Here is a 23,990-nt window from a genome sequence, read left to right as displayed (position 1 = left end):
TTGGCATTTTTATATCAAATAATAATTCGTCCCCAACAATTTCCCAAAATCAAGACGCGCCAAAATCACAGCCAGCACTGATAAAAAATATGTGCAAAAAGTTAAAAACCATATTTATAAAAAAAGTAAACAAATCTTCAATACCAAATCACAGTAAGAAACGAAATAAAATGCGGCCAACAGAGCGCTCAGTCAGCAGTTGTAATTAGACGCGCATAACATCGCGGAGATAGGCACCGTCGTCGATCTGCAGGATCTCCATGGAGAGATCGTTCAGGGCTAATTCGTTGGCCAGCTCGTAGGCCGTGGCCACGTCGCTGAGCTGGCGCAGGAGTTTCTTCATGTAGATGGCCGCCGTGGGCGGTTTGGCGGGGTCGGCTTTGTACTTGGCGGCGATGTCGCTGACCAGTCCGATGGTCACCGGGAATTTAATACTGAAGTCCTGGAGGTAGCGCACATCGCCCTGGATCACGTAGTTCTGGTAGATCCCGTCCGCCCACTCCTTACTCACGCCGTACGCCTGTTCAAATTAGTTAAGTATTTCTCACTAACGAAACGGCCATAACCAATCAGCGAAATAACTCCTTAACAATCTAAAAAGTTTCTAATAAAATAAATTTTAAAAATACCTTAATTTAAATTTGCGGAAATCTGCACCGGCGTCCGGTACGATCAAATATTACGTGGCAAAATAGTAAAATTATCTATTACGGTAAATAACGATATAAGGAAATCAAACTCAGTAATTATGGCTATTTTGTGCGTTAAGTGTGGGCAAAGACATCGTGAATTATTGAATTTTTATCAAAAAAGCAGCAGACTAACTCGTAAAGCTTTAAACGATAATCAAACCCCGTTTCCAAAAAATACAAAAAGCTTTGGCGAACGTAAAAATAAGATGTCTGAATTGGGAAAATCAACAGCTGCACGAAAACATCAAGCGGCAAAATATCCAGAATATTAATTCCGAGGAAAAATCAGAGAAGAAAAGATACAAACAATTCTTTTTGCAATGTGCATTATGGAAACCAGAGAAAAATATATTTTTATTACAAGCCGAATCTCATTAGGATTGTAATTCTATTATGGCACATTTACGGATTGTTTTATCCAGCATCTTTTGCTATACAGAAAAACGACTAATGGTGAAAAATCACCCACCTGTGCATAGATGAATGCCTCAGCGAAACGGGGATGCTGGGAGACAAATCCGGCGGGATTCTTGAGCGACAGTAAGCGCAGTCCGGTGGGCAGGAAGACGATCTGCAGCGCCACGAGGCGGGCCTGCTCGATGCAGCGCTCCTGCCGGAAGTAGCATTCCGCGCGCGCGAAATTCCCCGCGGCGTCCATCATCAGCTGGATGATCTTCTTCAGCTCACTCTGCGTCTCCGCCGTGTCGACAATGGCCCGGTGCTTGAACACCATCAGTCTACGCAAACAAATTTAGAAAAATTAATTAAAAATGAATCAAGTTAAAACTAATATATGAAAATGAAATTATTTTGTCATTTAGCAAAAATATAAAATTCAATCAAAAAATTTAAATACATATCGAATTTAATCAGACATCTAGCAAAAAGCGAAACAAAATTTAATCCCGTTTAAACGCTAGAAAATGTTAACTGATTCTACGGCGAATATTTTACGACTAAGAAAAAAAACAGCGCGGAAAACCGTCCCAAAACTTGAAACGAATTAACATAAAAGAATGCGCATTTTTTCCACCCCACCGAACACGTTGTTCACCGTGAAAAATTATTTTAAAAGACCTTGAACATAACGCAGAATCTGACAAAACAAATCCTTATAATTATTTAATTTATCATTTTTATCTTATAAAATTAGTAATAATGGGGGAAACAACTGCCAACAATAATAAGGAAATTCAATTTAAATATATGCGGATGATTAAAAACGTGTTACACTGACTTACTTGTCTTCGGCGATCATCTGGAAGGTCTCGCCGATCTCCCGGTGCATGGAGTAATGCGCGGCCAGCATATCAAAATCGTTGTGATCCTCCGGATGGTATTTACGCAGATAATTGAGGATGGCGTTGCGCAGTTTGGGATCCTTGTCGACACCGCGGCCGAACAGCTTCTCCATCTCGTCGGCCTCCTTGATCAGATGGAAGACAAACGTCATCTCCGAGTAGCGCCCGATACCGTTCAGCAATCGCAACAGTGACGCCATCTGCTTCTTTTCCGCTAACAATTTCGCCAGACCCTGGGTAAACATTGAACAGTAAACACGGGAAACGTTCAATTCACTGAAAATCCATTATAAACTAACCAAAATAAAAATTTCTTATTCCATCGTCGGCTTCGTCAATAATGCAAAAAGGAAAACAAGAAACTTTAACAGAAACTGTTATTATAACGCGCGAATTTTCTTCATCTGTTACGGCAGTATTTTCTTATCACCGTACAGTGGCGTACGCTCCATTTTTACAGCCTACACTACACAAACTACACGTAAATCTAAGCAGCCATACAGTTTAATTTGTGCCTAATTAATTAAACGCCAACCTGTGTCTCATATAATTTGTTTAACAGGAACAATAATTCCAACAATTTTGATAAAAAAAAACAGCAATAAAAATAGTTTCATATCAGCAAAAAACAATAAAAAAAGGTTTTCTTTAATAACGAAAAAACAGATTCCTTTCCATTATAAAAGGAAGCAATTTTTATTGGGTTCAATTTCCTTTCTGGTCTCACCTTGCAGGCCTTCATGAGCCGGGCGATGCCCTCCAACGTCCCGGCCCCGTTGAGCACTTCGTGGGCGGCGATCAGCAGCTCGACAGCCAGTTGGGGCGTGGCCATCTGCAGGGTGGTGGCCGTGTCCATCAGATGGTTGCCCAGCGCCACACAGTCCATGGCCACGCTGAGAAACGGTTTAACCGACTCGCCCAGCTTCCGCACCGCCTCCGGGTTGTCGGCCACCTCCGGGGCCTCCAGACCGTGGAGTAAGCGCCGCCGGACGTAGTCGGCGATGAAGGCGGTGACCTCCAGGGGGTTGGCGCGGAAGGAGATGAGACAGCGCCGCGCTAAGGCTACTTTCTCCACGCTGGGTTCGACGAAGACGCGCTCCAGCACGGCGGTGGTGTTGGCGCGCAACAGCTCCTCGAATCCCGCCTAATGACCAGGAAAATGTATCATCAATGTCAAGCTTGTTCCACGGCATCCAGAAACTACCGGTCTTTTCCTTTTCTAGTTTTTCATAGGATATTCTTAAAAAAAATTTTAATAAGAACTCAATATTTACTCAATAAAATAAAAGTGTTTTCCAGTAAATAAATCAATAAATAAAATTTTCGTGTTCCGACAGAAGAAAATTATTACAATCATTCCAAAACCAGCAAACATATTCAAACTCAAATAAATTACTCTGTATTTCTTTTAACCACGAACGATGCCATTATCCTCACTGAAAACTTGCATACAACGTAGATCAGTGGCATTTTATAAAAAATATTGAAGACAGGAAGGGAGGTTAATCCCTTTCAAACTTAGTCTATCTAAACAGACCATTAAGAACTTTCTCTTAAAGTTTAATTTAGCTGTATTTTTAAAATTTAACTCACTTTATTTTCTTACTCTGTACTTTTTTTATATTTTGATTTTATTTTTGAAATTTTATTTGCAGCAGCGGTTTCCTGGCTGCTTATTTTTATAATAAATTTACGGCAATAAAACAGTTTAAAAAAAATAAAACAAACAAACTTAAAATACGTAATTTTCCAAAATAATTTAAGAAGACGACACCGAAAAAATCGGCAAAAATTCTGGGACGTACACTGAGCAGTTTGGTGAGGAGGTAATGATCGAGCAGCGCCTGCACGACATCCTTGCCCAGCGTGCACACCGCGGCGATGTGCCGCAGCCAGACGACCACCGCGTCCTCCTCCAGCCCGTTGTGCAGCGTCGTGGTGCTGACGCGCCGCGTGCCGGACTGCACTTCCGCCTGGATCCAGCCCGGGAGATCCGCCGGGGTCTTGCTGCCCTGCGCCAGCTCGATGGCGGCGCAGATGGCGTCCAGATCGCGGTTGAGGAAGGCGAACTCGGTGCAGATGCGCGCCGCCAACACCAGGTTGCCCAGTTTCAGCAGGTAGGCCGTCATGGCGTCCAGCATCGCGTCGCGACTATTGCCTGCCAAATCAACGATGAGTTGTAACGTTTTTCCCACCACAGGAGTTACCAATTTCGAAGACATCGGGACAATGGTACGGGACAGAATGCCATCTCTTCCTTCAGCTCCTTGTATCATATTCAAAAAAGGTAATGAAGAAATCAACTCATTAGAAAAATAAGGAATTCAACCCATAAGCGCCCGCAAATCGCTAGAACGGCAACACACATCATGCGATGGTATTAATTCCTTCAGAAACTGCAGACAACGTAGATCAGTGGCTTCAAACACCGAAAAAAGTCAAGCCAATACTGAGTAGCGTGATGCGGAGTTACATAGAAAAGTGAACATAGAGATTCTAAAGATTTTGAATGTTTTTTAATGATTCAAATTTATGCTACTAATTAGTGTAAAACTGCGCACGCGAACTGTTATGTGTACTGGCCCATACCTAACAGATATGCCTAAAGTGATTTACTGTTAAAATTTCCATACCAAATGTTTTCTTTACCACGCAAAAACAAATAATTACGGATACGTACACTAGATACCACTAATTTAATCATTTAAAATCTAGTCAACTACCAGAATAACTTTCAAGGAAATAATGTTGGAAAATAATGTTGAAGGAATATATCATTTACCGGTGTTGATCAGTTGGGGAATATCGCGCAGGCACAGCCTGGCCAGACTGAGCAGTTCCGTCTGCAGATCGGCGGGCGGCGCGCCCGCCCCCAGCAGTCCATCCCGGATCCATTCTTCCAGCGGCCGCGACGTACTCAATCCAAAAGTCACTTTAGCCTCCCAGGCAGCGCGCAGTCGCTGCGGCGTATCGTCCAGCTTCCACATGATGGTCAGCAGCACACACTTCTCTTCTTGGGAGTCGGAGGCCAGCAGCGCTTTCTCCAGAATCTCCTGGATCTCCATCAGCGACTGCTTCTCCACCAGTTCCACCGGGAGACGGGCGAAGATGCCCCGCCAGATCTCCATGCGGAACGACTCCGCTGACCATAGGGCGCTGCGCTGGAAATCGCGCAGCAGCGATTTCAGTTCCAGGATCCTGCAGACAAATTTCATTATTTTATTCGGCTTCAGTTGTTCGTAAAATTCTAAAAATATTACAAGCATTATCTTCACCAGAGATATCAAACATATTCGAAAACATTCCCCATTTTTATGCTGTATACTGTCTGCGAATGCAACACGAGATAATCAGCCTATACGCGTAGCAAGCCATCGCACTACAATATTCTGAAAATTTCAATTATGGCAAACGGCAACCAAGCGTTATGGACGGTGCACACATTACGTTTTAGAGCGCTGTCTTACAGGAAAAAGTGAAAACTGCAACTTTACGAATTTAAAAAACTTTTGCACATTAATACATTTACCAAGTGAACAGATTTTAAAATAAATACTAAAATGAAAAATATTAAGGAAAAAAACAGCGAAAACCGTGAATTTACTTTATTTATAAACTGTTAGTTTACTTTTTTTACTTTTTTAATTCAAGAAAAGCTGCTCAGATTAATACAGATTTTCCAATAAATAACAACATCAAAAAATAATAATCCAACAACCATAATCAACTTTTTAAAATTCAATGTTTTCATCTCTTTGAGGCAAGCAAAATACAAAAGAAATCCGAAAAATTCGCGACATACTTTGACGCGTCGGTCTGCAGAGCCTGCGACAGCCCGGCCACCTCGGCAGCCAGGCGCTGCACCTCCTCCCCGGTCCCCGCCCCCTCATCCGCCATCTTCATCACCCCGCTGTCGCGCAGCAGCCCCAGCACGCGGCGCCACTCCCACTCGTTCTCGTACTTGATCTGCTCCACCAGCCGCGCCACCACGCCCAGCCCCGTGGCCACGCCCCACTCGGCGTCCTCCACATCGTCCTCGCGGCGGCCGGCGGGGCTGGTCTTGCGGGCGGCCACCGCCGGGACCTTCTGCAGTTTGCGCCCGAGGGCGGGGCGGTCGGCGCGCTCCTCCATGTCGGCGGCGACGTCCAGGAGGTGGGCCAGGACGCTGGCGGGGTAGGCGGCGCGGCAGGCGTTGCTGGCCAGGCGGAGGTTCTGCGCGGCGGCGTGCTGGTTGGTTAGGAGGACGGTGTGCTCGCGGGTCCAGTGGAAGTCCAATAACGAACCTACAAAAAAACTCAAACCTGGCAAACTTTTACAAGCTTACAGTTGAATATTATTTTTGAATTTTCGTGCAACACACTACCCCGTACCTAGAAACCGCAGAAAAACGTAGAATGTTGGCTTTAGTTTGGTGGCCAAGAGTTGCAGACACAAAGGAAAGTAACCCACTACTTGAAAATTAACCGAAAATACAGATTCCATTTGTTTTTTTCTTAAAAATCACAAAATAGGAAGTGGTTAAACTAATTACCTATTAACACTTTAATCACTTTACTTTAATTGAGTTGTTCACTTTATTGATTATTACTTTAATTAGCAGTTGTTTACTTTTACTTCAAGTAGCACTTCGATCACTTCAGTCAAGTGCATGTTGTTTACCAGTGATGTTGAGAGCCTCCTTGGCTTTGATCAGTTCCGCTTCCGAGAAAGACGTCATCAGGAGAATGCAGAGGCACAACAGCCGGTTGACGCCGGCTTCATTGGCAGCCATCACAGCGTACACCGGCGCATGAAATTCCACCGCAAACGCCAACAGTTCCCGCCAGGGATGCAGAGCTTTCTGCACCAATGCCATCACTTCAATCAAATTGGCCGGACGGTTGTCGCCGCCAGATTTCGCTACAACACGCACCACGTTCCAGTTAAATCATCTAGCCAGAATTAATTAAAATTACTGAAGAGAAAATTAGTTTACGGCGGACAGCGCGAAAGAATTACGAAATTAAAATTAATATCACTGAAAAATAGCCCTGCAACTGTTTATAAAAAGAATGAAAACGCGCAATAAGAATTTAATTAAAGATTCCCACAAAATTTAAATGTGAAATACTTGTCGATTAAAAAAATTTAATTAAAAATCAATAACTAAAAAAATCCAATAACAAAATTAGGTAAATATTCACATAACTCATAGGTTGAAAACTTGAAATGCAAGTAAGCCTTAAAAAACCTTAATACACTACTCAAAAATAATTTCTGTGCTATTTCAAAAAACAAAATTAATCAGTAACATAACGGTATAAATATTTTTAAAAAATTCCAGCGGTGGCTGTTCGTGAACAACCACAAGAAAATCTGCAAAAATCCTACCGGCGCCGGAATCAGCCGCACGGAGATCCTCATCACTGGTGCTAGTCCCGCTGGTCGTCTTATCACTCGGCACCACCCCGATGCGCGCATACAGCGCTCCCCGGACATTCCGCAGCCCGCCCTGATGCAGCTGCTGTTCGGGACGAGCGCTCTTCATCCCGGCGAGGATCAGGCGCATATTCTCCCGCAGATGCGTCTGCGTGAAGCCCTCCACCAGCGGCGCCACCATGGCCAACGGATACTGGAACAACTCGGCAAAGACCAGAAAACCCAGCCAGTCGTTGACGGCGGCGCACAGTCGCAGGTATTCTACAGACAAGGATAGGCTGTACAACTCGCAGAACTGGTTGACCAGCGTCCAGCTGGGCACGGCCGCCCAGGTGGCCGGGGCGATGCCGGCTTGGCGGAGGTGGTGGTGGGTGGCCGGTAAAAGGTCGTCTAAGACGCCGGCTGCCATTTCTGTTCCGTATTTGTACAGCTCGATGAAGGTGTCGCGGGTGAAGGCCTCCGCGTTGGCGTCGGCCAGATTATTTACCTGCAAATTTTAATTAACAAGTATATCTTAATTTGCAAAATTGTTCTGCGTTGGCCTCGGCCGCATTATGTGCTAACAAATATCCGTGTAAGCAAATCACAGTTTTTTTGGCGCAGTTTATGGCAGTACAATTTCACTCTAGAAAAGTGGATAATCATTATTTTGTTATCGAAATTATTGAACGAAGGGAAAACGTTTACCGAAAGCATAAAAAGTACAATTTCGAGGAAATAAATGCTTTCACATCAAAAATTTTATTAACATGTCACGTTAAGAAAACTAAAGATAGCAATATTTTAGACTGATGTGGTGTTTCTGGTTATTTCTTTATTTAAGTTTAATTTGACTTACTTTTACTGAACTAAATTTAACGTGCATATATAATTTCGATTTTAAATTAATGTACGGCAGCTGTATTTATTTCACTCACAGCCTGGTAATAGTTTTTGATTAATCGTGCGCTTTGCACAGTAATGCGCGTGGACATGGACTCGATGCCCAACATCTCCATGAACGCCACACATGTCGCCACGATCTTGTCATCCGTAAAGCAGAACACCGACAAGAAGAACGCCATATCCCGCCCCGCTTGCATCTCCTCCTGAATTCCACAACATTCAGATATATAATAAAAAAACCGTCATATAATGAAAGACAGAAAGTAAACAGAAAATAAATACAATTAAAAAATTAAACTTACATTAAAATTAAACTCCTATTAATTAAACCAATTTGACCCATTACAAATTTGAATTATGAAGATAAAAAATGAGCTAACCTTGAAATTATCGCTGGTCAGCTGCGAGACAAAACTCCAGTAGGCGAACGACGCTCGGCAATTCTTTAAATAATATGTAAAATCCAAATCCTTTTTATAGCCGAACTTCTCCTGTAGATCGGCCTGGGAAAACGACGGGACTTCGACGCTGCGGTAGTGGGTGTTGACGGCGTTGGTGGACTGCCAACCGAAGAGTTTGCGCGGGTCAAAGGGCGCCTGGGATTCCAGCAGCTGGTACACCGTCACCGATTTGGCTAGACGCTCTTCCGGAGACAAACGGATAGGGAATAACGCCGATTTCAGTTTGGGATACTTGGACAGCTGTTTCTGCAGTAGCTCCAGGGAGGCGGTCGACAGAGACGGACATCCCGGCTCCGTAGTCCATGGTCCCACGTCCTACAGACCATTACAATCCGGTGATTGACAAAAATGTCCACGGATTCATTTACATAAAAAAATCAAAAACATATGCTCTAGTCTCTACCCATTTCATTCTGACATTTTTAAAGGTTCAATTAATTTCTGTTGTTCTAAACGCTTTTTATAAATGGTTACACCTTTTAAAAAATTATTTTCAATGATAACAACGATTTCCAACGGCAAATTTATTTTATTCAAACGAGATCCATTCAGAGAGGAAGACTTTGCTTTTACGACCAGAGAGGCCCCCAAGTACTACAAATTCCTCCATTAGCTAAATCACAGTGTGCTTTATGAGTTAAAAAATTATTTTTCTTGATCACAACAACTTCCAACGGCAAATTCATTTTACGAAACCAGACTCATTCAGAGAGAAACACATCGAGAATGTTTTATGCCTGTACTACCTAGTACCTACAAATTCTTCCATTAGCTAGATCCGTTTTGTGCTTTATAAGTTATCGCTGTCTTTATTCCATTTTCCGAATACCGTAATAACTTCAATGTTTTTAACATTCCGGACATTTTCTCAATACGGATTTGCGTACCAGACACCACAGACACGATATTCTCCCCCGTGACAAAAAGGTTTCAAAAACTGATTACGTGGTACTACATGTTTGTATACAAGCTTGAACTCGAGATTAATAAAAAATTATCCAGTTTACTAATGTGGAACGGCGCAGAGAAGACCCTGTCTGTGGTGACCGGTACGCGAATGCGGATTGTGGAAATGTCCGGAATGCGAAAAACGTCGAATTATTTCGAAATCCCCATAGATACACAGTAATGGAATAGCATTCTACAAAGGAGATTCCAAAAATAATTTTCCCTATTCTGTCTCCCTACGATTTTAGGTTATACACAAATGGTATAATTTTTGCTGGATAACCCATTATGTAAACTATGTAAAGAAATAAGAATCAAAAGAATCGAAGAAGAACTTGCCAAACGAAAAACGAAATGGTGAATGCTGCTTTTGCACTTTTTTCAGCACCTTTTTTGAAAATTATTCTTTTTATTGCAACTTCTGACCTGGCAATGTTTTCAACAAAAAACTTAAAGTGTCAACTGCAAATTTAGTACTTGATATTATTGCGATGGCAGAACATTTTGAAAAGCTCAGGATTAAAAGTAAACATTTTTCTTTCATAAGACACCGAAATTCCCTTATTCCAGCCGTTTCGCTTTTATAAATTTATGATGCTTCCCATCGATAAAAAGCACATTTAATGGCCAGTCGTGCGCATCTCAGATACCAAGAAAGTTTGCATTCCACCGACAACAGCAAATTTTTTCATGAAATTTTCTGTTTTTTTACCGTCTGGATGCTGCGATGCTTTCTGATTTTGACACCTAGTCCCAAGCAGTTTTTATTTTGTAGAAAAGTGGTTTGAATAGGACATTTTGTTCAAAACTTTATTTTGTAAGAGGAAAGAATTCTTAACCTAAATATATTTTCTGCATCAAGGAAAATGAGCAGAAAGATTGCGAAAAGTAGCAAAAACTGTCCGGGAAAATCACGTGAAAAACTTTGAAAACCCTTTGGTGTTTCTTTTGGTATTTCTTCCCCATTTGATTGTAATTAAACAAAATAACTTCTTTATACAGTTTGCTTATGAAGGGCGTTTGTAACAATATGGATGATATTAGCTGAGTGCGTTAATGCCGCGAGATACAAAATAGGGAAAATTATTTTTGGAATGTCCTTTGTATGTTAACGATAATCCATAAAAACGAGGTCAAAACATAAAAAAGCACCACAATAATATTACTAGTAAACAGCAAATGTTCCAGGTAATTGGTCAATCTTTCTGTCGTACAACGACGTGTGAATGAAAATGAGATAAACCCTTACACTACGATCACGACGCATTATACCTGCACTGTTAATCGCGACAACCGATTGTCCACTCGTCTTACCTTGGTTAGAAACAGCAGCCCCACCGCCAGCTCCGTCTCCTCCATCTCAATCAGCCGCTCCAGCGTCGCCTCCTTCCCATAACATAACCGGGCGTTGGCCTCCGCCAACTCCTTCACCTGCCCGACATCCTCCATCTCGGTGCGCCGAAACAACAAATACACCGTCAACCACTCGGGAAGCTCACCCTCCCGCGCTCCCACCCACTCCCGGAACCCCTGCTCGTCCGCCAACTCCCCCACCACCGCCACCAACTTCTGCTCCACGCAGAAGGTGATAAACGCCTCCCGGATGGGGGGCGGGAGCTCCAACAGACGCTGGGGATTGGTTTTGTCGAAGAAGGGATGCTGGTCGAAGGCGCTCATCAGGCGGCGGATGTAGTCGCGCCAGTGGGTCAGTTCGGAGGCGGAGAAGATGCCCTGGCGGGCGAATTCGTCGGCTAATGCGCTGTCGTCGGGGATGCGCTCGCGGAAGGCCGGATCGATGAGGTGGGTGGTAAAGTCGGGGCGGGAGTGGATCCAGGAGGTCAAGCGGACGGTGTCGTCCAGGGATAACAGGAGGTCGAAGAGGAAATCGGCCGGGAAGGTGTCCACCAGAGCAATGTCCCTGGTCGTGATGGCCACCTACAGAAAATAAATTTTTAATTTGTGTCATTAATACAAAAAAAAATCTTAAAAAATTGTGCCACTTCCAACCACAAAAACTATATTTATTTTTATGGTTATTTGTTATTATTATCGTATCTCTTACTATTTAAAATACTGTACAATCCTAAAAGTTGCAAAATTCCAAATTTTCCCAAAAATATTTCAAACGGTAAAACTTTCAGAATCACCAAATTAATTTCAGTAGGAAAAATCCCAAAATGTTCAGAAATAATTTCAGATCAGTGCTCTTTTAGATTGATATGAAACACATTATTCAGTGTGTTTACAAAAATACAGGCTGCGCCTGTATCGACTTGATCTAATGAATAGACAAAAAATTAACAAATGCAGCAATTTATTACATATTTAGCAACTTCACTAAAATTCAGCCACCACTATATTGTATCCGCTTTTAACGAGCTTCGTGGTGGCACTGTTCTACGTCTTTTACTGAATTTTACCCAGTTTCCCGCCATGTAAAGAATAGCACTTTCGATGCCAAAGCGTTTACATAGTTAGTCTTTAGTCGAAGTTAGGGAAATACTGAGGGAAATTGATAACAATAAAACATATATAGAAGCACAATCTGTCGGGTTTATGATACCGCTCTTGGCTCTCACGGTGCCAGCGCATATACCTCAAGCAGCTTCTGACGCCGCTGGAGATCCGTCCAGTCTTTGACGGACTCCATGGACAGCGGCTGGGGCAGATGCGCCTCCATTTGCAGGATGTACTCGTACAGAACGGTGTCGGTCTCGCCAACAACCGTCCGACTGCGCAGATCATCGAATAACCATTGGCGCAAGTCAGGACTGCTCGTGGCGTACAGCAGATCCCGCATCTGCTGGTTGACGTCCAAGTTGACAAAATTAAGGATGTCTTGTGCGCCGGATGGGTTGCGCGCTTCTAAATATTCTCTGGAAATTGTAAACAAACAAAAACCGATCAAAAATCAAATTTGTCAATAATACAATTGAAAATGACAAACAGTAAAGGGTATACTATAAAGTATAAATCAAAAATTTACAAATTATTTATTAACCAAAAAAACTACCTACAAGCTGCAAACAAAGTCAACTAACTGGTTGCTTAAAAAATTGAAACATTCATCGGTTAAAATTTATAAACAGACAATCGACAAAAAGTAATCTGTTCATAGATTAGTAGTAATATATTAATTAAGCTACACAAAATAAGTTAACTACACACAAAATTTGCAAACGTCAAAATCAGATCTAGAAAACTAGCCATCTTAATTAGCGATGCACTCACTAGTGATGAAAAATCCAAAAAACCATTACAGAAATGATTTAAACTAAAGTCCGAATATTCCTGATTTTTTTCTTCCGATTATCTGTTTGTCGGTTTTTTTCGCGTATATACGACCCACTGCACTACGAAGCTCAGCAAGAATTACTACAACGTTCACTGACTTCACTCACTAACCTGGCTATGGAAATCGCCGCTTTAGTCGGATAATCCGTCTCCAAAAGACCCGTCCGTTGAGGATAGCGTTTAAGGAGATAATCAACGGCCTTATCGATGATGTCCTGCATGAAGGCCAGCTCCATCACCTGGTTCTCCGAGAGATCCTCCCAGGGATCGGGCGCCGCGGCCCGCGCCACTTCCGGCAGGAAACCGGTGGCCTGGTCGGGGGCGATCACCGCTACCGACATCGGGTAGAACAGCAGGATGGGGTAGGGCTGGTCGGTGGGGAAGGCGATGGCGCATTCCTGGCTGAACGACATCCACACACCCTCGGGACCGGTCAGCTTCTTCACGCCTACCGGTAGCAAGAAAAACACCAGTGACCGTAGGTACTAGGTAGCTATTCAGCAACAACGAGAAGCCCGAAAAACGCAAAAAAAAAGCGACGCTCCCTGAGGCATTAAACCAAATTATTGCCTGTCCCTTGAATATATTATTAGACGCTCAATTTACATAGAGGTATACAGCAGTACACCAATGATCCATTACACTACGAGATCTTCACATGTAACTCTGCACGTTACAACTTCGCCAGTAAAAAAGTAAAATGAAGGTCATTAATTTTAAAATCGTAACGGAAAATGCATTTTTTTGCGGAGAATGCTGATCTATGTAAACCTACGCAATATAAATAACAATCAACTATATTTCAGTTTAACTGTATTATGCAAATAGTCGATCATTTTAAAACACGTAAAATATCTAAATTCAATAAATACGGCTAAACCTTAAAAAAATATTTTATTTTGCAGAGCGTTATCCCTCAGAAACTCACCAAGAAGCAGGATGTGCTCGAAATTCTTGGCCAGGACATAGGTCTCGGTGGGGGTGCAGTGCAGCGCCTGCGGGACGAATCCCTCGAACTCTTCCGGCGCCCGCCACGGCATGTTGACCGGCGCGGCAGCGTCCATCGGCGGGAAGATCCAGCCGGTGGTGGTGTAGTGCTCCTTGGCGTGGTTTTTAGCCACCAACTGCGCCACTTCCCGCTCCCAGACGGTGTTCATGCGACGGCTGGGCCGGCGGGCAGCGATATCCGGCTGGTAGTCTTCCTCCAGGTAGCGGCCGGTCTGGCAGGAGAAGATGGAGCCTTTACTCATCACACTGTCCTCGTTCAACTGCAATGCATGAAATGCAATGCAGCCAATGGACCATGGCGACAATAACCGTTTTAATAAAGCACACAAAAACATTTTCCAAATCAAATCATCCGTACTATGTAATTTGCAGGTTACTGCGCCTGCTGTAGTACAACAGGCAGTGGCCAGCCCATTACTAGAGAAAAACCTTTCGGAAAAATGCAGAATTTTACCAAGTAATAGAAGAGTAGCGACCCAAGTACAAAATATTTAGCGCGGAGACACTGCTACATGAATAATTCTTTTTGAAAAAATGGGAAGCATTCGCAAAATTCTCATAATGATAAGGGTCTTTCACAATCGCCCTGACAGAAGACTAAACCCTTTTACATTGCAGGAGACACTACACTACGAAAATCAATAAATACGTCCATTTTTCCCATCGTATTCGTGCACAATTCCGATAATTTACAATTCAATGGAAAATCTACACTTTCCTATTGTCGTAATATTTATTTCGAACGAAAATACAGTTTACTATGTAGACGTAATCCTTACCGCGGCGAATTGCACCTGATGGACATCCAGATCCGACGTGACCAGCACCAGCCACCTGCCATCGGGTGACAGCGCGATCAAATGGATCTTGGCGGAGGTGCGGGGTGAGAGGATTTTCTTTAGTGACGCCACGACGAGAAACTCTCTCTCCACGGCCGAGACGATGAAGAGGTTGCGGGATAGCGGAGCGTAGAAGAGGCACACATCGCCGCAGGCGGTGGCCACGCCCCCGCGGGCCAGTTTCAGGCAGGAGGTCAGCTGCAGGGTGCGGGTGGAGGTCTGCACGTGGAAGCGCAGGAGATGCTCCGATTTCGCCGTGCAGAACAGCTCTTTCACCGATTCCCCGCCTCGTCCCATATCGCCAGCTGCAAACAGAATATCTTAAAAATAACAAAAACAGACACTTTGGCTTCTTTTTGTACTGTTAAAACTTTCAACTATCCGCGCTTTGGCTTTTCTTACTTGGCATTTAATTTAAATTTTCGAACACACAAGAAATGACAAATTTCACAATGAACATTGAAAACAATCAAATAAAAAAATTAATTTAACATTCGATTTATTTAATCAAACGAGAATTCCGACGAGTCTAAGATTACTGGATAGAAAACAGAGAGCGAGTACATACCACATACAATTACTGGAATCTAACACCGTTGCCCATGTACTACGAAAGCCAGCGAAAATCGAAATTACAGAGACACCAGAAGAGCGCCGTAAAAACACTGGAAAAAATACCAAGGAAAAAGACTGCTGAAATGAGAACTTCACTAGCAAAAAATGTACTGCAAAACAAAAAAACGTGCATGTTTTATTTAGTGTAAGAGAATCTACTACCTGTTGAATTCAAATACCAAAATATAGAAGTCTAAAAAAACCCAAAACGTACTTTTCTCTTATGCGATTCTTTTCGTGAAAACTCCTGACGATAAAAAATTCCACTCTCAAAAAAATACGCAAAAAGCTGAGCAATATTTCATACATCTGAAAATACAAATTCGCTTCTATAAAAACATGTACGTACTGTAATAAAAATTTACGGCAACTGCAGACAAATAAATTATAAAACTACACACACTACCCGTCAGTTTTGAGTCGGAAAAAAGCTGAATCTGAATAGGACAGTAAAGCGGAAAAATAAAAGGAAAATATGAGAAATTAAAACTGAAAATTATTAAGAAAAACTGAAAAATAAAAACACGAAAATAATATCATAACTTAAAAGAAAAATTAATATGAATTTGTAAAACTGAAATAAATAAAAATATATGGAAATACGTAATAACATGTGAAAAGAAAAATCTGATAAAATTCCGGAAGCAATTTTCGATCAGACGGACTCACGCAGCGTAAAGGTATGGAATTTCAGCAGCTGCAGCGCATCATCCAACTGCAACACCAGTCCATGGTCCGCCAGCGCACTGGCCACAAAGGGGAAGCTGAACTGCATCAGCACCACAAACTTGACGGTGTCCTGCGTGTCCAGCAGGTAGAAGAGGAGTTCGTGCGTCGCCCCGTCCAGCAGCACACAACGGCGGGCGTCCAGCCACAGGAACTCGGCCACACTGGGTCGGACCAGTTTGAGCTGGCGTCCCGTCAGCGGAGCGTAGTACAGCTCCCCCGCCGCGGTGAGGCAGCACAGGGCGTCCCCTGCGGGGCACAGGTGGAGAGTGCAGTGGCGGTCCAGGGGCAGCTTGAAGAAGAGGCGTTTCTGCAGCTGGCTGAGGGAGCTCATGATGGTGATGGGGAGTCTGCAATCCTGTTTCAAGATTCAAGAAGTCTCAACTCGTCTCGTCTTCAAGATTCCAACAGGCGCATACAATGCACTGCAGCCTACATCGTTCTCCTAATCAGTATTGCAAAAAAACGCTTCAACAAAATTTTCTAGGACCAAGCTCAAAGTAAACCTAGGAAAATATCAAAATAATAAATCGAAAGCATGCAAAAGTCTTGGTGTCCATTCATTTCGGAAACCATTCATTTCGGAAACCATTCATTTCGGAAACCATTCATTTCGGAAACCGTTCATTTCGGAAACCGTTCATTTTGAAATACGAGTATGTTTTTCGGTGTTTCTTATGCTTTCTTATACTATTTACAATGTAGGACTAAATGGTCGCATAGCCCCATACCCAGTATTCTGTACGCAAGCGGTGCAGTGCACTTGTACGAAACGGATATTTTGAACTCAGTCGTACAGTGCACTGCGCTGCATTCGTACTGAATGTGGAGATGTTGGGTATGCGACCATTTTGTCCTAAGCTGTAGATGACTCTAAGGTTTCTTAGCTTTACTAAGTTCCTAATTAGGTTTCATAATTAGGGTTCTTAATTAGGTGGTTTTCTTGGTATTCAAATGTTTTCTTAGGTTTCTTAGATTTCTTAGGTTTTCTTAATTTCTTAATTAAGTTTCTTAATTAAGGTTCTTAATTACGTGGTTTTTTTTCATGATGTGGTATTATTTAAATGTTTTCTTCTGTTTCTTAGGTTTTCTTAAGTTCTTAATTAAGTTTCTTAATTAGGTTTCTTAATTAGGTTTCGTAATTAAATAGTTTTCTTAGGTTTCTGTATGTTATTCTTGTTTTGTATTAAGTTTCTCAGGTTTTCTTAGTTTTGGTAATTGTTTCTAAAGTTTTCTTATGTTTTTATGCTTTCTTACGTTATACTTTTTTATGTTTTCTTATGTAATCTTATCTTTTCGTTTGTTTACTTAATTGTTTTCGAAATGCTTGGTTTCCGAAATGAACGATTTCCGAAATGAATGGTTTCCGAAATGAATGGTTTCCGAAATGAATGATTTCCGAAATGATAGGGTGCCAAAGTCTTACGATGATGTTTTTGTTTTTAAATTCGATCATGTTGACTGCGTGCTGATTTTACGACAGCTGAGCGCAGTGGCGCAAGTGAGATATGGAGACACGTAGCCGCCGCCCCAAAAGCTCTACTCTAATCGTTTGATAACCGCAGCGGAAATAAATGTTGTGGTAGAGTTTCACCTTAAATTTTACATTTTTTTCAAGTTTCTTTATGATGTACTTGGGATCAGTTATTGGCATCCATGTTTTTACTAGCTGCAAGTTTGGCACTTACTGCTGCACCACGCCAATCATAAACTGCTTGACTCATGGCGCTTGTTCTGTGTTACATATATGTACGGTGACTGTACCTACGAGTAGCTGGTTAGTTACTGTACAATAGCATCGAGTATCGACTGATCGTGAATATTATGTACACTGTCCATTATACACTGGAGCCATCGAATAGAAAACAAAAAATCAAACAAAAATTATTTAAAAAATCAATAGATAGCATTTTCAGGACGTTGTACTTCGCTCTCACAGTTTTTCTGTCCCGATACGCGACGCCCGGTAAGGCGGACAGACAGTCAACAGAATAATCTTTTAAAGGCGTCTCGCCATTCTTGTGATGCCAGGAAATACATCAACGGGTTCAATAATGCATTAAAATAAAAAATGAAACTGGTAGCAGCCAGTGCTTCCAGGCTGAATACATCGAAAAGCAGCATGGTGTAAACCACATTGATGGGTGTCGAGCAGAATACCGCACTGATCACCAGCGCGGTCAGAATGGCGAAATGCCGGCGCGTACTGTGCTCTTTTCCGGCTTTTTGCGGTTTTGCTTTGGTGCTATGCTGTCGCTTCTCAATATCCATGTCGGTTGCCGAGAGTTCGTTAGCGGTGTCGTTAACGGTAAGCGTGGGTTCATCTGGAGCACCTAAACGTTACTGTACTTACACATCGCTTACGGTATTTTCATTATTGTGGAAAAACTTAATGCACTTATCTGTAGTACTAAATAATTTATACAGAGTACATGAAGTACCTAATAACCTATAAGCTAGTAACTGCTTGAACGCTTTTCGCATTCCGGACGTTTCCACAATATAAATACGAGTACCGGACAACAGAAACACGGTATTCTCCAGCTCCACATGACAAAAACTTTCGAAAATTGAGTACGTGACAATTATTGTTTTTATAAACTTATACACTAGATTACTAAAAAATATCATCAAGTTTTCTAATGTGAAATAGTGCGAAGAATATCGTGTCTCTGCTGCCCGGTACATGAATCCATTTTAAGCAAATGTCCGGAAAGCGAAAAACGTCGAAGTACCCCTTGTTTTGGAAAATGCAGCATTGGAATTCGGATTATTGGTGTGATTGAGCGGCAAGGATACTTTGGCATCCGGCACGCGATTGCGGACTTTGAAGTAGATCACCGGATAAATAATAAGTATGGCCACATTAGGCAGCGTCGTCAGTATCACCGAATTTATTACACTAGACGCCATCATCAAGTGAAGATCGTACGTACAGGCATACGGCGGTCGAGATTGCCCAAACCGTACTTCATACACAATGGCTCCCGGCAGGACCATAATCTGGATAAACAAGAACACGCCGGCAACGGCGCAGCAAGCAAACGCTTTATTATGGCGAATACGATAACTATTGGGAAAGGTCACGGCCCACAACCGGTTGAATGTAATCAGTAGATGAATATACAGTATCATTCCAATCAGGACCCAGCCGAGATACAGAACGAGGGAACAGTAGAACGCTCCAAAGGGCCAGGGAATTTGCAGGAAGTTGGCGATGTATTCGAGGGATAGAGTGGAGGACTGCACGGTATCCACGACCGCTAAGCTGATTACATAAACCCCGAAGGGTGTGCGAAGACTAGGCGTTCGGCAGTATACGCATATCAGGGTCACATTGGCTAGTATACTGCAGAATTCCACTGCACCCAGTAGCCAACCGACCGGAATCGTATTTGCAAGACTTAGTGGAACATGGCTCGCGTTTGAAGAATTACCATTAAACGCTGCTGAGAGTGACTTATTCATTTTACTTTTAATCCAGAAAAATGATTACTAGGGGACCTAGACAATGGCTCGATCATGTCAGTACATAAAAGCAATCTGCATTTATACACTTTCCAGAAACAGTCAAAGAGATTTCCTTCCTTGTAGGGATTTCAGTAGATGTTATTGCAGTTTGCACGAAAAGGATATGAAATTTATACTGCAATACAATTTTCAGCCTCTTTAATTTTGCATTATGATGCGTCCCTGCATCGGCGGTACGTGCCCTCCCACACAGAAATGGTCCTGAAATACTTCGATAACGGCAATGGCTATAGACAGCACTGTTTCTTTCGTTATATCCGGTGTTCGAGTGATGCTGCAACGATTGTTTCAGTATTTGATTACAACACTCGCAACATTCAGTTCCACAACGTACATTCCTGCAACGTTACATTCCAACTTGAGCGTCGTATTACGTTTACAACTGCCATCAGAGTGCCTACTCTAAGTCTCGTATGTCATACACAAGGTATCACTTTCATGCCAGGCAGGTCCGATATTGCTAGGCTGTTGGGACTTGGGAGCATTTGTTCACCAATATGATACCAAGTACACAGGGCGTTTTAACGTCATGAGTGCCGTAGGCCTAACGCACCAAGAATTGGTTTACGCAGTACAAATACAAACGTCTCTCAATTGCTCAGAATAGTTTCTTTTATATCCAAACTGCCATTAGAAATTCAAGGGAAACGGCCCGCACAAACGGTCACTGTTTGTAGTATAGTATAGTATTTAGCAGCAAGCCACAACGTTACAGAGAGGAGCTTCGCTTTGTGTGCGAAAGTATCCAGGAAGTGCTGATGTTCAGTAATGTCTTATTGCAAGCACATTAGTAGAAAATGCTTATTTCTCACACTCGCTTAGAAACGTGTTTGCAAAAGTGCATGTCACGAACAAAACAAGCACTGCTGTTAGTGCTTAATTGATGTCAAATTTCGACTCTTTCTCCATAGAATAGCGGTAACGATTTTGTTTTCCTCTTTTTTTGTGTCGGCTATGTACTAAGCCGTGCCAAATATCGATCACTCAAAACTCTATCTCAACAATGTGCCAAGGAAATCATGGGACATTAAGACACCGTGAGTGTGTGCGGATACAAGGTTCATAATTGCGGTGCGTGATTATGAAGGCGGCGGCAACATAGACTGTGCCATGCCACAGCTGCATGTTTACTACATGTGTTGAGCGCATGAGCTGTGTTCCCTGGACTTAGCCCAATGTACGATGAGCAGATAAATTAGCCAGCTGATGTTGTTGACGATAAGGGGAGGTTAACGGTATATAAACGAGTGTGTGAAAAACATTATTAGTAGTATGTATTGTAAGCTGCTGGAATAAAGCCTGCATTACAATACAGAAACATGCTTTCGAGCTTTCAGCTGTCCTAGACCTGACCCGGTCAAGGGTGGCTGAGCGACAGATGTATCCCTCACGGGCAGGATTCCTGAAACGGATCAACGGTAACGGATACGTCAGCTGGTGCTGACCCGGTTGAGGGTAGCTCAGTGACCGAGTATTTTCGTCAGGCGGGATGCCTGAAACGAATCAACAGTAACGGACACGTTAGCTGGTGCTGACCTGGTTGAGGGTAGCTCAGTGACAGAGTATTCCGTCAGGCGGGATGCCTGAAACGAATCAACAGTAACGGACACGTTAGCTGGTGCTGACCCGGTTGAGGGTAGCTCAGTGACCGAGTATTTTTCTCAGGCGGGATGCCTGAAACGAATCAACAGTAACGGATACGTTAGCTGGTGCTGACCTGGTTGAGGGTAGCTCAGTGACAGAGTATTCCGTCAGGCGGGATGCCTGAAACGAATCAACAGTAACGGACACGTTAGCTGGTGCTGACCTGGTTGAGGGTAGCTCAGTGACAGAGTATTCCGTCAGGCGGGATGCCTGAAACGAATCAACAGTAACGGACACGTTAGCTGGTGCTGACCTGGTTGAGGGTAGCTCAGTGACTGAAAGGAATCAATAGTAAGGGACACTTTAGCAGGTGCTAACCCGGTTGAAGGAAGCTCATTGACAGTATTCCGTCAGGCGGGATGTCGTGCTGGTGGCGGTGCAACGGCCCCAGCATTATAACCGGTCGGTATAATGCCGGTAGTGAGTGAAGGACTGCGGAAGAAGTCGAGTGGACGGAATGCGGAGGCTGTTAAGCTAGAGTCATTTCGGAAAACGAACGCCCACCAAAAAACCGCTCTACTAGACACGCTGGTGGATCGGTGGAGCAGGAGAGAGCCGTGGAGTTCCTTGCTGAAGCCGTGTTTGGTCGTTCGGGGATTCTGAACTCCACGGCATTCTGCTGCTCCACCGATTCACCCAGTGAATCCGCGTCTCCAGGTTTGGTGGCAGCCGGCCTTTGCGCCTTCAGCAGTTTTACTCGTAAATTTGCTCTGTAGGAACAACTTTCATGCCATTCGCGGCGCTTCGTTGGCCCGAACTTGCGGCTTCGGAGTTGCGTTTTCCGGGGATTTCCTTCTACAGAGTACACCCGGTCACCGTCCCGTTGATCGCGCTCTTCGCCAGTGGCCAGTACGGCTCTACAAGGCACCACAGGAACCCGCTAGAGCCAGTGAAAGGATTGCCTGGTCCAACAGCCTATAGCAGATATGAGATGTGTTGCGTCTTTACGGTCGCTTTTCTCGCGTTTAACGAAGTGTGGTAATTACTGGTGTTTGGTTGTGTTTTTGTTGACTTTGCTAGCCTAGCATATTCGATGTTCTTCATGGATATGGGAAATCAGCCCAAATTGTAACCACAATAAAACAATTGATGATCAATCAGGCAACACCATTTCAGCTGGTGGCCAGTAGCAGTCAAAAGTGCAGTTGAACCGTGGTATACGTGTACTTAGAAGTACGAAGTAAACGTGCTCGTATCTATATATAATTATTGCTTGTATATTATAATATAATTATTCACATTTGACCGTATACCTACAAATTTATATCTGACGGTGGCAATGGTATTGTCAACATGTTTGATAAAATGGATTACTGTCCGTGTTAGATATAATTTTCGATTGCAATACCCGATTAAAAGAAAAGCCGTGTTGGAGAAACAACGAATTTCTACACTTTTGCGTAACCGAATTCGACTGCTAGAGTGTACCAGTGGTCATCACTGGTCAAGGAAATCATTGCAACTTTTATAGCGAACAAACGCCAAGAAAGATTAGCCATGCCGTGCAAACTGAAAAAGGTCGTTGTCGTACAATCGGATATTACTGTACGGTACCAGGCCGGTCGATCGGTAGAGCATGATTTGTACGGTACATGTCGACTTGACCGCTGTTGGTCCGAGAGGCGACGGTGGCGTTATCCATGCGTACCTTGAATCTTGATGTACTGAACGCCGGTATTGGCGTTAATGAGGTACGGTGTGCTTACCAGAGGGGCTCACTCATGACGAGGGAAGGCCGGTTGAAGTCCAAATTTCGACGAACGTAGCAGTAAATGGACGCCAGGAAGTACGGCCCTCGGAATGAAACACGGGAAGAATTCACTAAATATGAAACTGTTTATAATGACATTTCACTTGCACACCACATATAGATTTCTATAGGGATCTGGTCGAACTAGTAACAAGCGTAACGCACTTCCGCAGAATGTTACTGTAAAATATCTGTTATAGCATGCCGCTCCCGGATTATTCCAGTTCTTTCGTTCTCACTCCGCGGCAGGATGATTTAGCAGTTTAATAATCGAAGATCCAAGATTTGCTTAACTAATCCGTATACAATTATAAGGTTGCAGTAATACCAAGCCATTAAAAATTAATTCCATCCATCTGAATAAAGTTGCCCGATATCTATCGCTGCTGCAACGTAAGATTGTGCAAATTATTGTATAACAGCCAGTGCAGCGTTTGATCATAATTATTGCGCTTCACTGGTTGACGATGAATGATGCAGCGGTTTGCTGATTGTCGTTATAAAAAGCCCAGCATTAATTGTACATCCGCAAATCACAGATTCACAGTCATGGTACTGCAACTGCTTCGTAAGCTGCAAATGCTGATATCGCCTAAAAATCGTTCAAATCTTTTTCGATTTCAATTTTTCCGAATTTCAGCTGCAATTGCCGAAAAGAACTCCTCATACTTATAACCCGTCATGATTTTTCAAAATATTTCTAACGCTTCGACAAATGCCACGCTGGAATTCCAACAGCCGGTTAACGGCCCGCGCTGAGGCGCTGAGTCTGAGTCAGACTAATTTAATTAGCATTACAGTGCTTAAATATTATTATGAATGAATCAAGAATATGACTAAAGCACCAATATATATGATCGCTGTCGTTAGTTTGATGA

General features: G+C 43.0%; 1 protein-coding gene across 1 annotated transcript; it reads right to left on the bottom strand.

The window, feature by feature from the left end:
- Window positions 1–16,741, bottom strand: LOC129590792 (spatacsin-like). Its single transcript, XM_055486169.1, has 17 exons — window positions 16,131–16,741; window positions 14,787–15,151; window positions 13,928–14,267; window positions 13,111–13,447; window positions 12,302–12,581; window positions 11,020–11,640; window positions 8,677–9,072; window positions 8,329–8,499; window positions 7,364–7,898; window positions 6,653–6,892; window positions 5,796–6,276; window positions 4,776–5,191; window positions 3,799–4,151; window positions 2,721–3,137; window positions 1,934–2,226; window positions 1,162–1,429; window positions 1–520 (listed from the first exon to the last, which is right to left on the bottom strand). The coding sequence occupies exons 1-17, from the start codon at window positions 16,519–16,521 to the stop codon at window positions 206–208; spliced, it is 6,219 nt and encodes a 2,072-aa protein (XP_055342144.1). The 5' UTR covers window positions 16,522–16,741; the 3' UTR covers window positions 1–205.
- Window positions 16,742–23,990: the final 7,249 nt, after the last annotated feature.

The sequence above is a fragment of the Paramacrobiotus metropolitanus genome, unplaced genomic scaffold (assembly GCF_019649055.1).
Source record: "Paramacrobiotus metropolitanus isolate TYO unplaced genomic scaffold, Prichtersi_v1.0 Parri_scaffold0000042, whole genome shotgun sequence".
Taxonomy (NCBI): Eukaryota; Metazoa; Tardigrada; class Eutardigrada; order Parachela; family Macrobiotidae; genus Paramacrobiotus; species Paramacrobiotus metropolitanus.
Note: the sequence above shows the minus strand (reverse complement) of the source record. Positions and strands in the feature narration are given on the sequence as shown.

Excerpts from the sequence above, each read along its gene's own strand:
- LOC129590792 (XM_055486169.1), bottom strand. The coding sequence starts at position 16,521 with ATGAGCTCCCTCAGCCAGCTGCAGAAACGCCTCTTCTTCAAGCTGCCC. Across the intron at positions 8,500-8,676 it reads TGACCAGCGATAATTTCAAG|GAGGAGATGCAAGCGGGGCG; the intron begins GTTAGCTCATTT and ends TGTGGAATTCAG. Across the intron at positions 521-1,161 it reads AGGCATTCATCTATGCACAG|GCGTACGGCGTGAGTAAGGA; the intron begins GTGGGTGATTTT and ends TAATTTGAACAG.